General features: G+C 44.7%; 1 protein-coding gene across 4 annotated transcripts in view; it reads left to right on the forward strand.

Moving 5' to 3' along the window:
* LOC128306026 (aryl hydrocarbon receptor nuclear translocator homolog) overlaps window positions 1-16,186 on the forward strand; it is a 192,728-nt gene that overhangs the window by 93,783 nt on the left and 82,759 nt on the right. For all 4 annotated transcript variants that reach the window (XM_053043708.1, XM_053043706.1, XM_053043707.1 and 1 more), the window contains one exon: window positions 9,168-9,248. In XM_053043708.1, the coding sequence (XP_052899668.1) occupies window positions 9,168-9,248 (81 nt within the window). The remainder of the gene's footprint in view (window positions 1-9,167; window positions 9,249-16,186) is intronic.

The following is a 16,186-nucleotide window of genomic DNA, read 5'->3' on the forward strand; positions in this document are numbered from 1 at the left end:
TCTGTCCCTGTTTTGTACCCACCAATGCGCGTCTACACCTTCTCTACTAACGACTCATCGGCGCTGGTTTCGTCGGCCATGTTTTTCCCTCCAAATGCCGCCTTTTTTTCCCTCATCATCATTTTGACCTTTTCCCTTGTGCGCCCGCCGGATAGCGCATTTGTTGTTTGGGCGAGAAAATTGTGGTCGTTTGGAGAGCTGCGGACGAAAAAGAATACAACTCGTGCTGCATTCGGAAACAGATTTGATTGCAACTTTTGTTGAGTTCTTTACAATATACAAGTGAAATAATCATTAGTAGCCTAACAGCACAGCGCTTCCCTTTCGGTTTTTATAAAGAAGTAATTATAAATCAATCGTTATTCTTGGTAATATTTTCTAACATTCAAGCCTAGCGCATGCCCCGCAGCTATTGCACACCATGAAGGGCGAATAAAGCTCTCTCACACCGTCAACCGCTCGTGCTGATTACATGTATGCAATATTAATAATAATTATTACGATGGAATTATTCCGCACCATTATTTTGCCATCAGAGGTCGCTCGGTGGCTGCGGCACTTGCGGACGACTGAACGAAAAGAATCATGATCGTCGATGGTGTCGATTTCGATTGTGTTTTTCCTCCCACTTTTCGATATATTTTCCACTGTTCCTTCCATTGCCGCAGTGATGTTTGGATGTTTCAATATCGAAATGAAAAGACACACACATAGACACGCAGAGAGAAGCGAGAAGAGCGAAGGTCATTCATATCATAAATGAACATTATGATCTGTGGAGCTCTCGGACGGACGATGGTGAATCATAATCGGACAAGGGCACCCACCTTAGTGCGCGTTGCCTCATCTTGCCCGGCTTGCAACATCTCAAAGCTCGGCGTTGCAGCCGGGTCTTGATAAAGGAAATAAAGCAAGCAAAACAAAACCAAAAAACCCCGGGTTACATGCTATCGCCGATTTCATTCCCTCGCCGTGTTCGCATTGGAATTAGGCCCATGATGATGATTGTCATTTCCAGTTCCCAGCCACATCAACCCCCCCCCCCCTCCCCCGTCCGCAGATGATCGTTTTTCGCGCACAGTCCCACCCGAGCAATTGCATCGATTATGCATTTACAAAAATTGCACAAAATTACAAATTACAAACGATGCGGAAGATCGGGAGTCGCGGATCGCGGAGGAGAGGAGGAGGAGGAGGCTTGCGATGTCCAAACTCGCGGTCGGTGAGGGCAAAATACACCGTTTGCGGGAAAACAAAACCCAGGCCAAGAATCAGGCCTCGGCAATGACACACTCTACGCACTGGCGATGCGCGGTCTCGCGGTCAGCCGAACCAGCCATCGTTTCCAGCAATCGTTGGGTAAAGTGGTCGGTACACATCCAACCCGTGTTCCCGTCGTAACCGCAACGCGGAGTAATGATAATAAATTTCAACCAAATGCGAATAATAAACCAATTTGTGATTTGTTAACGGTAATTTCATTACAAATGAAACTGACGCATTTACTGTAATTTTTTTTTTCGTCCAGTGCACTCTGGAGTATAGACGTGTTTAAAGTGCATCTTTAGCGGAGACGGAATGATGTGCTGACGGTTCTTGCGTTTGAGATGAGAAATTGGTGTAATTTGCGGATATCTTAATATTTTTTAAGCTACTCATGAGAATTAAGAATCGAATTAGCAATAGAAAAAACATGAAGAAATAGAGCCTCAACTTCAAATATCACTATTTCCCAACTGCAAGTTAAAGCGCTTTTTGGGCTTGGACGCAGCAACAAGTGCTTCTCATAGTTTTGAAACAAAAAGTAGATAACGATCAGATCTGGGTGACTATCTTCTCTCTGGCCCATGGTACATTTGCAACACGCGAGCCTTTTGTACACAAATGCGTCTGTGTTCGAAGCACTCGATCGGAACATCGCTGTGCCGGACACTTTGAAACCCATTTAAGACTCCCCCCGCCGAACATAAGCCAGTTGGCGATTTTGCCAAAGATTTTTTACGTGGAAACGATCAAGACCGGCAAGTTGGTCGCTCGGGCGACGAGGGAACCATATTTCGGACCAGCTTGGTGGAACGCTTTACTCTGGCTCCGACGGTCTCCACAAATGGAACGCACCCGGCCAGAACGTGTTTGACCTCATTGTTTCGGATGACAAATGAGAACGTGCCTGTCATCGGCAGTTGTTTGGGTTGAGATTTGGTGTTTTTTTTTTTTTTTTGTTTGGTGGAATTGTTTTGTTGCAACAACGAAAAAAAAAAATAAGCTCTGTTCTCCAAATTTTGACCACTCTTCCCAGCTGTGTGTATCGTCGTTGCGAAATTTGGAGGTTTTTTTTCTCCTGTTTTAGCATGACAGCTTTGTGAAGACCTTTGAAGGCGTAGCTGCCGGTGGTAGAATAAATAACAACATTCAATCACTGTTCCTGTTGTCCGATGGGTTTGATGCAGTTTGTGGCGTGATCATGCGTTAGGAAACGGGAAAAACCAGCGATGTATAACAACAGACAGATATTGGATTTTGCGCTGAAAATAGCTTTCAAATATAAATCTGCAAACTGACCAGTGTTGACAAGGTAGACAAATTTAAAAATGAACTCTTATAGCCAGAAGAGACAGTCTTAATAATGTAAATATATTTCTTAATACAGGCAGTCCCCGAGATACGCGGTTCCTCTTATACGCAATTTTTGAAAATTTGACAGATGAGCTAGTTTATAGAATCAAATTTAAGCAAAATTTTGAAATAATGATCGAAAATACCTTTTATGTCGCATAAAACATTTATTTTTTACTTAATTTAATGTAATCTTTCTAAAGATCGCCTGATTCGTTGCATAACTTATGTGCAGAGAAGGAAGTCGACTCTGTGACTTTGAGGTATAAACGAAATTGCACCAGGATTCGACTTACGCGGAAATTCGAACTTATTCGAGATGTCTCGAGGACTGCCTGTATACAAAATTTTGTTTCAAACGCTAGTAACGTTTACGATGAGGATACACAGCCTGTGTTTGGCGTAGAAACGCAACAAACTTGTTGCACAATCTCCTGCCGAGAGTCGGAAATTTCCTGGAACTAGTATTTACCAATAAAGTCACGTAGTAGATAGCGGCAATAGTAAGCGTTAGCAATATCTCATTCCTATCCCCTAGACTATAACGCGCAAAAGTTTAATGACCGCTCACTGTCGATCGTCTAAAGATTGCGGCAGTGCTCTCAGCACTAAATTCTTTCAATCCAGCTGCCAAAACTCATCATCACTTCCCCCCGTAGCATTAGTCAGCTGCATCGCGGAAGTTAAGTCCCGCACCATTGGCGGTTGTCCTTTCCCACCACTGGGTTGACCACGGGTTCCCCTTTCACCTGCGCAATTGCAGCACACGGTCGTCCGTTCGGGAGAGGAGAAATATTTCTCGAAAGCGCGTAATTCACAACCTTCGCCGGGTTTTTGTCCAACATTTGGCCCATCGCTGGTGGAAATTGCTGCCGTATAGAAGCAGCGACGCGCTCCAATACCAAATTGGAGGAGATTTGTGGTTTTTTCGGTTTGCTGAGGCGTTGCGGGCGATGAGTGAACTCGAGGCTCATTGCGAATTCAGGACTCGATCGCTGATGCTGATGCCACTACACCACCAAACACCGTAAAGAGATACATCGGAGGGGGAGGGACGACCGATCGTTGGCGGCAAATCGTCCTTTGAATTACCGGCTGCAACAAAATGTTTCACCACCATTGTGAGCGGAGTGAAGAATGAAATAAAAAGCAGCACACAGATGGAAAAAAAACACCGAGCACGAGAGAAAAAAACAAAACCTCAGATAGGGTGGCATTCGGTGATTCGATAATAAAACATCGACATCGACACACATAGATATGCAATTTCGAATCGTTTTGCGCTGAGCGCGCTGCAAGATGCATCCCAGCACTGCCCGACTGGTGCAGGACGGTGAAATATTAAACACGAAACATAATTACCACCACCATTGGCCTCCAAAATCTCCGCTCGATTTATCCCTTTGTCCTGACCACCGGGACCAGTTGTCATTTGTTGCCTGTTGGAATGTGAAAGTATCATTCCGGTATCGCCGGTTAATGTGACCTCCCGATGTTTGGTGCCGCCAGCAGCACGCCTTATGCTTCTCGGGCGGTGCTTTATGCTGCCCGCGATACCCACCGTGTGGCGTTCTGTGTTGCTGTGTTCCGATCGTGTTCCGACTGTTCGATGGGTTGTAATTGCGTAATCGTCGTCGCCGTCCTCCATCATCATCATCATTCGGACGATGTTCGCGGCGTTTTTAAAGCGGTGCGGTGAAAATTTGGAATGTTTCGATTAAAAGCGAGGACGGGGCGAGCGATCGAGAACGTAATGCAATGTCAATTAGGTAAAGTGGTGTGTTTAATTTTACAAAGTTTGTGGAAGAATTTGATCTACGGTAGAATATTAACTCGGTGACATACGGGGGCTGTATTCTATATTACTTATTTCATGATATTTGAAGAGCAAAAATCATTGTCTTTTCGGAAATAATGAGTAATACTTTGGAGTAAAATCAAACCTTTCCATTCCGTCATCATCCGGTAATTATTTGCACTATTTGACGTCATATCCCTGGACGACAACCCGTTAAATCCCGTGATGCTATCGTTGTCGTGTTCCCGGTTCCACAACTCCACAAATCAGCCGTGAGCCGTCCAGCTCACTTTCAAACGATCGTTGCACAGAACGATTTAATTGATCGCAATTAATTCGTGCGTCACTCATTGCTTCGCTTTCGTCAATGAATATATCGACGCCATCACTTGACGAACCGTTTTCGTCATTGAACTTCATTCGTGCGAGCGGATGAATACAATCAACATGAGCTGAGCACCGTTAGATGTGGTTGTTAGATGGCACATTACAATTGCACACTCACTTGCATTCACCTGCACTTACATCTCTCACACACCACCATCGCCAACGATAAGATGCACCTTCATTTGCCTTCGAACTGCCATTTTGCGCTATCAAGCAAAAGGGCGCACAAAGGTTAGCGTAATTGAATAATTTAAATTAAATAATGAATGGTGTCTCGTTGCGGTTTTTGTTTCGGTTCTGGGCCAACGGTGTTCTCGGTCGCAAACTGCGGAGCACCGCGTTCAATTGTGTTTTGTGTTCAATTGCAAAACTTCAAGTACCGCGCGACTGAATACGGGTGGTGTGCGGTCGTGTCACCCCATTTTTTTTTCTGTGCACCGAACCCGAAACAAACTCTTCAGTGCGCCGTTTGGGCCGCCACAAACACACACCTCTCGCCCGGACGCCTTGCTGCCGTCAGCAATTAATTGGTTAATTGCAGAATGCCGTAGTGCCGGTGTACCGGAAACCGGGAGCCCAAATTTAACCTTGAAGCAGTTTTTCCGGCCACCAGTGAAACGGTTCTAGAGAAGTTTTGGAAACCCCAAAGGAAAAGCTTTACGGGAAAAGCGAAGGTTTCTTTGTACCGTGGTTCAGGGACACCGCTCAATCACTCCAATTTTAACCCCCTGCTGAAGGTGAGACCTCCGCGTTTTCGGGAGAGTGGAAAGTTTTGGACATTTTAATTTACGGTCTCATTGAAATTACATTCAAATTGGGCAGGAAAGGGTCAAGGATGGAGAGACCTTATTGATCAGTGATAAGAAAAGGGGTACTTGTGAGACATCAGCCAAGTAGAACCCAAGCGTACTGCTTTGGGAGGGAGGCCCTACATTAATTAGTAGCACCCCTCTGCACTCGAATGTTTGTGCCAGTTGGCAAGGTGGCTTGGGCACTCTCGTTCATTCATCATCGATTCAATTACTCGCCAAATTGCCCGCGAACCCCTTTCTGCCGGGTTCCATTCTCCAGGACCATCGTTCGTTCTATGATGGTAACCGCGTACATTAGTTCCATCGATTAGATGTTTTTTTTTTTTGTTAGCTTGCCGAGAAGTTCGCCTTGAAGCGAACGGAATCGTCGAATTGGAACGTGTTCGGCTTCATTTAACCTGTCAATAGAATTTTTGAAATATTTCTTTCGTCGTTTTTTTTATTTCCCATTTGCTTGTGTTTTCACTCCCATAGGCTACGCGCTTGAAAGTGAAATTGAACATAGCCTGAAGTCAGTGCTTGAGAGAGAGAGAGCGTATTGCAATATAGGGCGCCCGAGACACACCGAACTAACAGATGGAATGTTTTGCCGTCCCACTTCAAGAATCAAGCACAATAACGATCTAAAATTGACCCACCGTAGGACGACCTGTCCCGAGACTGTGGAACTGCTCGTCTTCGAGACCAGCTGTAATTAATTGAAATTACGCCTCTGCCACAGCATGTCTGACGCACGTCGCTCAGCATAACACTCAGCTGTCGCACGCGTGTATGAGTGTGTGTGTGTGTGTGTGTCTGATGTCCCAACGATCCCCTCGCGCTTAGAACTTCGGACGAAAGGACCCCGAATTGACTGGTGGTGGTGTGCATTTTGCCATTTGGGTCAAGCGGTAACATAATCGATGCAATTTGCTATGCTTTTTACGTGCGCCTTTGTTTACAGCGTTTACGTTTACGTGCGGCATAACGTCTTCTTCCATATGGTTAACGTTGCAAAGCGCGCCCCCGGACCGAATCTAAAAGTGGAACGAATCAGTTTGTCGTTTAATGTCGAAATTGAAATGTAAGTTCCACGTTCAGGTATCAACAAAAGTCCGCTCGCTGTAAGATACATTTTCGTACCGGAATATATTTCTTTTATCGCATCTATCGGCACATCATAATTTACGCGGGTCCTGTCCCAAGTCTGTTGTGGAGCACAATGCTTTAACTCACTACTCACTGTCCGTCCCGAAAATGAAAGCGAAAAAAAAGCTATACCTTCTGTCTCGTAAAAGTTAAACACGATCATAATGTCAGAATATCCTTAAAAGTCCATAAAAACGGCACGCTTGCCCTAAACCGAAAATGTGACGCACCACGCCGCGTAAAGAAATTGGCGACTCCTTAGGAGAAATGATTAATTGCTTCTTGCGCTAGCGTACTGTCATCATTAATTCAGTTTGTTTTGTGTTTATGCTTGCGGTTGTTCTTGTTTTTTTTTTTTTGGTTTTTTTTTGTGTTGTCTCCCTCGCTCCTTCCTTGACGTTATCGGAAAAATTGTTCATTATGCGCTTCTCACCGTTCCGGTCCGTGAGCATTCGAGCAGAAGGGGTTTTTTTTTGTTTTTGCACTCTGGTGCTATTACTTCTTCTTTCCCCACTCGGTAGCACACTCTGCGGCGTCTGCCCCGTCCCGAGGATACGACGCGTTTCCTTTCGTTGAAGCAGGAACTGGTTGTGCGACCAGGTTGGGGTTGCCGTTTTTTTTTTTTTGTTGTTCCCCCCAACTTCCCAGTGGCGCATTTTTGCTCATTAAATTAGCACATTTATTTCTTTCGTCTCGCCGCAAAGCGCATAACTGCTGACGCTAAACCGCACCCCCCCGAGTCCGCGGGCGAAAGGACACGGTGTCCGGTGCCCCCGAGAGAAGGTGGTGTGATGTCGCTTTTGCGTAAGTTTCGTCTTCCCGTGCGCGCGTATCCGTTACTCCAAGGATTGCAATCTCCCTTGCGGTTGGCCGAGTCGTTGCCACCTTTGCAAAACGGTGCGAAGGTGCTTTCCTCCTTTACCGCGCCGGCGTCCGTTCGCGGATGGATCGCGAATTTTCATAATTAATACAATCGCCCCGGTACGATGTGCCCTAATAAGCACTGTCGTCGCGGTATCCGGCGCTGCTTGCTGCAGTTGCGTTGTGGCACCACGGTGTTATGGCACACGGGGTAGAGAGACGCGGCAGCGACCACCATATCCGGAAGATTCCCTTTTTTGGGAACTGCAACAAGGCGGAACACTGAGGGTTTTGGCGCCGGGCTTGCAGAGATTTGCCGGTGCAGGCGGCGTCGGTGCTTCTTTAAGATCCCGCTGTCTGGTTCAAATGTCTAGTCTAACATTAATGTATTCTTGTACAAGTTTAATTTAACGTAAATACTGTTACATAATCTTTGCAAACGATGATGTGATTGATGCAAAGCATAATCCCTCCGTGTCTACAGCAAAAGTACATCACCGCGAGGACAAACCGGCAGCATTCATTCACCTGCTTAACTGGTCCGTCATCAGTATTTCGCGACCGCTGTATGTGACCGTGACCGTCAGGAAATCAGCTCAGCGGTCCCGCCAGTGTACGCTTGTTGGCATGTCTAGACCAATCGTCCAACCATCGCCATTCGTCGTCGGTGGGCAAAAATTGGTGCGTTGCAGTTGTATGTTTTCTGCTCGCACCGAGCTACACTTGTCTACGCTTCGTTGACGTCCACCGATCGCCCCGAACAGCAGGAGCAACTGAAGAGAGGGGAAAAAAATACACCCCCAGAGGCATCATAATTTCTAGTGTCGCGTGCCGTCATCAGTTTGCCACCCTGGTGAAGTCCTTACGAAATGGCGCACGTGCTTCTTGAATGTGCTGCCTACGTAGGAGTGTTTTGATGTGCATTGTGTTTGCAGGGTTTGCGAATTTAACTGGTAAAGTTGAAGCTATTTCTGATCTCATTTTAAGTAGAACTGGGATTTGTAGATTTAGTCGTGGAATCTTTTTCACAATTATCAACCTCCTATGTGGGGAAATCGATAAATTGTAAAGCTCTCTCCACTCAACCTTTCTGACATGTCGAATATGTCAAATACGGAAACTCCAATTCTACCATCTCAGAATTGTTCCAACTCGAACTGGAACTCGAATACCCAACAAAAGATAGAAATAATGGTCTAAAACCACTAAATAACTTCGTTGTTGGTGAGTGTCTTGCCCAAACTATATTATGGGGTCCTTTGCCCAAAGAGTTATGGGGTCCTTTGCCCATAGAGTTTATGTGTAATATTATACTGATGAGGAACAAAGCGTACGGCAAGCTGATCAAAATAACACTAATTTTGTTTCTCTTAATGTTCGTGTGAGTTCTGCGATCGTGAGTTCTGCGATCGTGAGTTCTGCGTGATGCTGCGATCTCGTCTACACTTCGTGTCACCACAATATCTTCGACTTTTATAATATTAATCAATTGTTCAAAAAGACATCTCCCAAATTGCTGCACTGACATTTTAATGATTTCTATTGTTTTGTTTTCTAAATTTCAGGTCTGATGAGGATACATCCAGTGGTAACAAATACAACAGAATGGACGACGACAACGTGCAGGACAAGGAGCGCTTCGCCAGGTTAGTTGATCAGCTTTTCCCTTTAATGTTTGTCATTTGCCTTACACGCATTACAAAATCCCGACATTTTCCACCTCACAATCACCAATAATGTCCTCCTGTCCAGCGAATGTGCAGCGGTTGCAACAAATTGCAATGTATATCGCGCGAGGGTTAACAACAATTCGCCCAATTTTCCCTCTGTACGTTGGCATATTTTCACCGTCGAGTTTCTATCCATGCGGAACGGTGTGGTTGCATCTTTTTGTGAGTTTGTTTTTCCATTGCTAAAAACATATTGACTTTCCACCATGCCCGCACAAATCGGTGTTCGGAACGTCGTAAAACCGGTCATTAAAATCACCGTGTTTTTTTGTTTTCATTTGTGCAAGGATTTCGTGTGGCGGTATTTTTTTGTTTGAGTTTCATTAATTTTCTTTTTACTCTCTACGTATCTCTCTCTCTTTCTTTCTCCCGTTTTATTTTCTCTCGTACACCTTTTTTTCATTCGTCGTATCAGTATTTCTTTCTTTCTTGTTGCGAAGATCATTAAATTTCCAATAAATCGCACATAATAATACCCAATCATTTTGCTGCCATCATCGCAACGTTCCACCGGCGGCTTCTTCGCCCAGAATGCACTTTTTCGATGCTGCTGCTGCTGCTGCCGGTGTGTGCTTTCGGGTCGAAATATCCGATGGAACGGGAGGACGCTGCCGTCGGAATGTTTTTTGTCCCACCTTCTACTACCGTTCGTTCGGTCACCACGGAACGCTTGGTTCGCTAATGATTATAACGACCTTTGTGCGATCATTATGTGTGCTCACCAATGTGCACCCTCACACAGGACATCCTCATCCTGCTACCGTCCCAAAACGGTCCGCGACGGGTGTGCGCGACGGTTGACATTACCGACGGAATGCACTTTATGGTTTGCCGTTTTGCTCTTCTCTCGCGCAGCTCTTCAAGCAGATGGAACGCCGCGATGGAAAAAAAGAGGAACGAGAAGGAAAAAAAAAATCTGTCAAAAAATAAACACGTTGACCCATAAGTAACATGACACGGAACCGCAAAATTACATCGAATAGAGTGAAGACGCACACGAATCCCCCAAGACAATCCGCCATCCTTCTGCTGGGTTGCAACCACCGAAGAGTTATGCGATTGCAGAAAATTGCAACCACCTCCCAAAGGCCCTTCCTTTCGGTACGGTTAACCACAAGTAAACGGCCTCTTAAAGGGTGCCGGAGAAGAACAACCGCGGGGCGAACGATCGGTGGAAAATTAAAACCGATCAAAAAGCATCCATCGCCCATGTGACGGATACCGAAGCGGTGGAGACATTATTGCCCTTCGCTCTAGCGTAAGCGTCCGTACGAGTGTCACCAGAAGGCAAAACCGTGCCCGGTGACCGCCGTACCGCCGTAGAAACCGGAGAAAAAGTGCCACCGCAAAAGGGTGGTGGACCGATGTGGTGGTGGTGGACGGCGTTTGCAATAAGTGTCCGTGTCCGTTTGATTTTATTTCTCAATAATGTTTACATTTGTTCTTATGTTCTGTCGCTAACGTTTTTGTTTTTTTTTTCTTTCTTGCGTGTTGCGCCAGTGAGATGCACTTTCCCTGCACAAAGTTTTGTGTTGCGCTTTTGAAAACTTGCCACACAGAACAACCCCGTCGGGAATTGTGAGCAGCAGCACCATTCCCTTACTCACAACATAATGTCAATCTTTGTTGCCTTTTTTATGCTTCTTTTGAGATGGTTTGAGTGCAAGATCGTTGCACCGTTTCGCATCCATTTCTTCTGCCACTCTGGAGTTGGGTATTGATTGTGAAATTGATACCGAACGGGAGGGGGGAACAAACATACAATAAGCAAACAAAAAACGGAACGCATCTGAAAATGACATTTAATTTAAAATCAATCAATAAATCAACAGTTAGCATTAACCCGGCCGCATGTCCTGTGATGTGGCCAACCATTCTGCGGAGCAGAACAAAAATAAGCTTGAGGTAAAAGGAAATAATTGCGGCATTGAAAAAAAAATCGCTTCACGTTTGAATGACAAACAACGTACAACAAAACAGCGGTGTCGAAATGATTTGCTATCGATAGCTTTGCAACATTTCGTCACAACAAACGTGTCTTGTGTAGTTGATAAAGTCTTTTTTTTTCGTTTGTTTTTCGGCTGTGCACTGCAAATATTAGATGTTAGAAAAGAATGGCATCCTCGCGCGTTGGTCACGAATAATCTCCAGGTAGTCGTCACACGGGTTCCTCATTAAATGCTCAGTACGTATCGGTGCAGGACCGCGTGTCAGCGGCACGTTTTGTTTGGCCCGGTCACGAGTGTTTTTTTTTTTTCATTCATTTGCCATTTTCATTCATCGAACTCTCGAACATCGAGCCCAAAAACTCTTCGCAAACCCCGAACGGAACGGCTTTAAAGCGGAGGGAATGGGAGAATATCGACCACGCGGCGGTCGGGTTGTGTATTCACATCTTAATTTCAATTTCCTTCGTCACGTAAGAGTGGGAGGTAAAATTACCAATTTTTAGAGGGAAGCAGAAAAAAATCCGACACTCATCCACAAAACCATCACCTTCCTCAACACGAGATCTTTAAAAAAGTTGTGGTACCGCCAGGAACTTCCTTGACGACGGCCGCCCAATTCATTGATTGGCCCCACAACATCCCCGGTGGTCACGTGCGGATGGTCGATTTATTTGAATTCACGATCGGTTCACCACCCCGAACTCTCTTAGAAGGGGCCAGGATTCGTGTTTTTTTTTTTGCTTTCTTTCGGACATACGGAAAACCAAAAAAAGCAACCCCGCTTGCAACGGGCGTATGTGCGCGTGCCGCGTCGGTCAGGAATCAATTGCAATCACATCATCTCTTTCGGGGGCCGAAGGGTCGTCCGTTTTTTGGGGATATGCTCCGGTCAGGATACGAACCACCGAGAGGAGCCCTTTCCGTGGAAAATAACAGAGAACAGTGTGTGTGTGTGTGTGTGGGGCACCCTGTACGCTGGGGCACACTGTGGCATCGTGCGTGCCATACCTTTTGCGTGACTCTAGCAGGTTACGCGCTTTAACTTTACAAAATCACGAACCATCCAAGCACACGCTCACGCGCGCGCGCTGGATGAATTTTGCTGTCGTGTACCCAGCAGCCTCCGCCGACCCGCACACGTCCTGTGTGTTCCGTGCGCGCCCTCGGGCTGGGCGCGGGCAATTGTAACTGTTGCGGTTTGGTTGCAGGAGGTGTGCGAACATTTAACTGCCGCCTAAAACTGTCATGCGAACGGAACTTTTTCACGCTCTTCAATCCCCGCCCGGTCGTCGACGGTGGCGAAATCCTTCTGGTGTCGCTCGTGTGGCACGCGCTTCTCGACACGATGCGTGAGCTTACGGTGACAAAAATCATAACATTTTGCTTTTACGCGTGTAGAACGGAGAAAGAAACAAAATCGGGTGGCAGTCAGCCCCTTTGCGTGTGTGTTGTTCGGAGTGTTGGGGTTTCCTGTTCATTGCGCATTGAAATCACTTGATCTTCAATCACTGCAAATGATATCGTTTCGGTGATCGCTGCTTGCTACTTTGTATGCTGTGATTATTTTAAAAGGCATTATTTTTTAATTGCGATCTGATATACCTAGAAACCTGGAGATACTAATACATGTTTGGTGCATTCCAAATAAAATCTTGAAATAATGTTAAACCAGAGATAAGAAGTGATATTCAAAACGATCAACAAACTTTACATTAACAAACATGCAAGGTCAAATGAGTGTGCTACGTATACTGTTTGGAACGTACTGGGAATCTTGTCTATTTAAATTTACACCCCTTTCAATATTCATCCATGATGTTCACGGAAATGAGCTTACATTCACCCGTCTGTGAGATGAATGAAATTTTGTTTATTTTTGCATACAAACACCACACAGCCACAGAATACATGATGCACAACGGTAAACCTTCCCTTTCCAGCTCCATTCCATCGCGATAAAAAAGGGGTGCAATGAGCTTTAAAGTCAACAAATTATTCAAGCCCTTGAAAATGGTATCAGTTTCGCAGAGTGGGGCAGAAAATTAAACGAAATTGCGGTACAAAGTTATAACATTCGCAATCAGTTTACCCAAAAACGCCAGGGCCGGTGCGCGGGAAGGATGTGCGAAAAAGCAATAACGGAATGCGTTGCCGTTTTTCTTCCTCCGCCTTGTGGAAGTTCGAACAACAATACACCTGAAGGACTGATAGCTTTGCTGCTGACTCGAGCATATTGCCGATCGCACACACCCGGGTGAACGGGCGACGTATATCGACCGGAAAGATAGTATGTCGATACCTATATAACATAACAAATTGCGCCAACCTACTAATTAGTTTCCATGGCAAGCCGCAGCCGCAGCATGTTGAAGGTTGGTCTCGTCTCGAGCTGACCAGGCGTCTCCCTGTTACGGGGGGGCATCCTGAGGTTGATGTAGATTGGTTTGGAAAATAAAGGAGAAATAAGAAATACGGTGTGTGGTATAAATATAACGGATCGCCTAAGGCTACACGCGGAATTGGAACGCGAAACATTGGAATTTCTTCTATCGGGATTTTTTTCTGTTATATTTTACATTTTTCTACCAAATTCTTGAAAGGTAAAAAAAATTACCCCCTGAATAAAACGAACAGGAAAAAAAGGAGCCGATGGCCGCCCTCAAATGAATGTGAACTTAAGGAAGAAAACATTCTCGGGTAGTGTTGCTTCAATATTGCAACTAGCTTTTGGGACGTGGCGACGACGCATCGACAAGCCATCAATCGTTCCGATGATCGATCGCTGCGAAAATGGTGCGATGGTGACCAAAAATTCATTTTCTGGACCATTCGCATAAATATATCAATTTTCGACACCTTGCGCGTTTGGTATCCTACGTCTTGCTTTATTTTTTTTTTTTTGAAATTTCATTCCCTAGTACCTGGGGATATTTATTAGGGATCGATAAAAATGGAGCATAAAAGTGTTATCGATTAGCATAATTACTATCATTCCGCGTGCGTCTCAATGCTACCGTGTTTATTGGACATTGAAGGTTGGTGTATTGCAAAGAATAACAAAAGGTTGGTTCTGTTTTTTTTGCTGAAGACATCTCACCCGTCTCGTGGCTCTGAACGAGAGTAATTCTTTTTTTTTTCGTAGCGCATTTCCATCCTTTCTTGCAATATATTTTGCATGAAAATGAAGCTGTTGACGCGCTGCGTGTCCGCCGCATGTGAAACGCTATTACCGCATGGAGATTTAATAATAATAATAAAATTTATGTTGTTATTGATTGATTGTGCGGTATCGCTGCCCGATTAGTAGCTAAATCGACCCTTCGGTTTTTTGGGTAGCCTTAAAGCTTCGCACACAGTGCACGCATTGAACGCCTTTTTGTGTCCAGTACGATGCGCGGTTCTGTCGCGGACATGCAAACAACAGTGATTACATCAAAACATTATAGGCCAACTAATGTCTGTTGATTTATGGCTTGAATGTATAATTTTTAGCACTTTTGAGGCGCGGAAACCCGAACTGGTTTTTAGGTTGGGCGTGAAAAATAATTCAGTTATTAAAAGTTTGGAGGGTTATGCTACACCTTCCCAATGGAAATAGCTTGAGTATAGTTTTAAATGAATTTTCCGATTAAACATTGGTTCGAAATTATTTACATGCAAAATATCGAAAGTTTTCCTGTCAATGTAGCATCAAATTATCGCGCTCTGGAGCATTATCGCATTTAAAGCAAATAGTTGCGTTGCTGAATGTTGACGTTGATGGGCATCATTATATTCTCGTTGTTGTGAAAATAATTGCTTTCCCGGGATTAAGGATGCGGCGAAGACACGATTTTTACCCCGGGCCGGAGCTTTCATTTATCCGACACGAACTTTGCATTTCTTGTCTAATTATGACAGCCGTTTTGATTATAATCCATAATCGACCCGAGTTGATTGGTTGTTATACGGTGTAAATCGTTGGAAAAAATATCCAAAACTCCACTTTTTTTTCGGTATGGTCGTGAAACTTCGCCCTAGATTGATCACTCCATCGTCGACTGCGGCTGGGTACGGGAAAATAAATCAAATTTTTGATTATAATTTGATGAAGTGTCAGCTAGCATGAAATGTAACTAATCTCACTAGCCAACTGAGTAGTGTGCCGGGTTCCTTCCCTTATTTACTTTACTAAGTAACGCAGCAAAAGGACGAAAAAAACAAAAAGCATTTTTTTTTCTTATGCAATGATTGGGTGCAAAACATTCAGCATAATCAACGCAATCATCATCGGCGTATGCTTTATGGGGCCAAATTTACAACTACTCCATTACGCGGCGATATGTAAAAAGATATCCATTCGATCGCCAGTGCCGCCGTACATTCGTTTTTATCACGGTGGTAAATTATACAAATTCAATTATGAATCCCTTAATTTGCACCCATACCGATGGTTGGCAGGAGGGGAGAGGTCCCTGATTGGCCAGTATGCGTGATGACCACCAGTGCACAATTGCAGTCATCCAACGGTATGCAATAACGGAGTTTAACCCGAAAGGACACTGTCTGGTGGGCAAATAATTGCCGATGATAATGCAATCGGAGCGATTGGTTAATGACAAGCACACCAACAACAATCAACCGGAATCGAATCAAAGAAAGAAATCGCACGATTCCAACAGCCTTGAACAAATATACTGACCCGCAAACGAAAAACGGGTTAAATAAGGCACCGCGTACAGTGTGCCGGAAACTGATCGCGGTACGGATTGCTCGATAACAGTTTTCGTAATTAATTGATAATGGTATGATATGTTTATAAAAGCCCTTTGATAATGGTAATGCTAATTAGCATGTTGTGTACTACACGCTCGCTGTTTGCCGCACATCAGAGTGCTGTTAATATCCCGTTTTTTTTTGTTGTTG

The sequence above is a fragment of the Anopheles moucheti genome, chromosome 3 (assembly GCF_943734755.1).
Source record: "Anopheles moucheti chromosome 3, idAnoMoucSN_F20_07, whole genome shotgun sequence".
Taxonomy (NCBI): domain Eukaryota; kingdom Metazoa; phylum Arthropoda; class Insecta; order Diptera; family Culicidae; genus Anopheles; species Anopheles moucheti.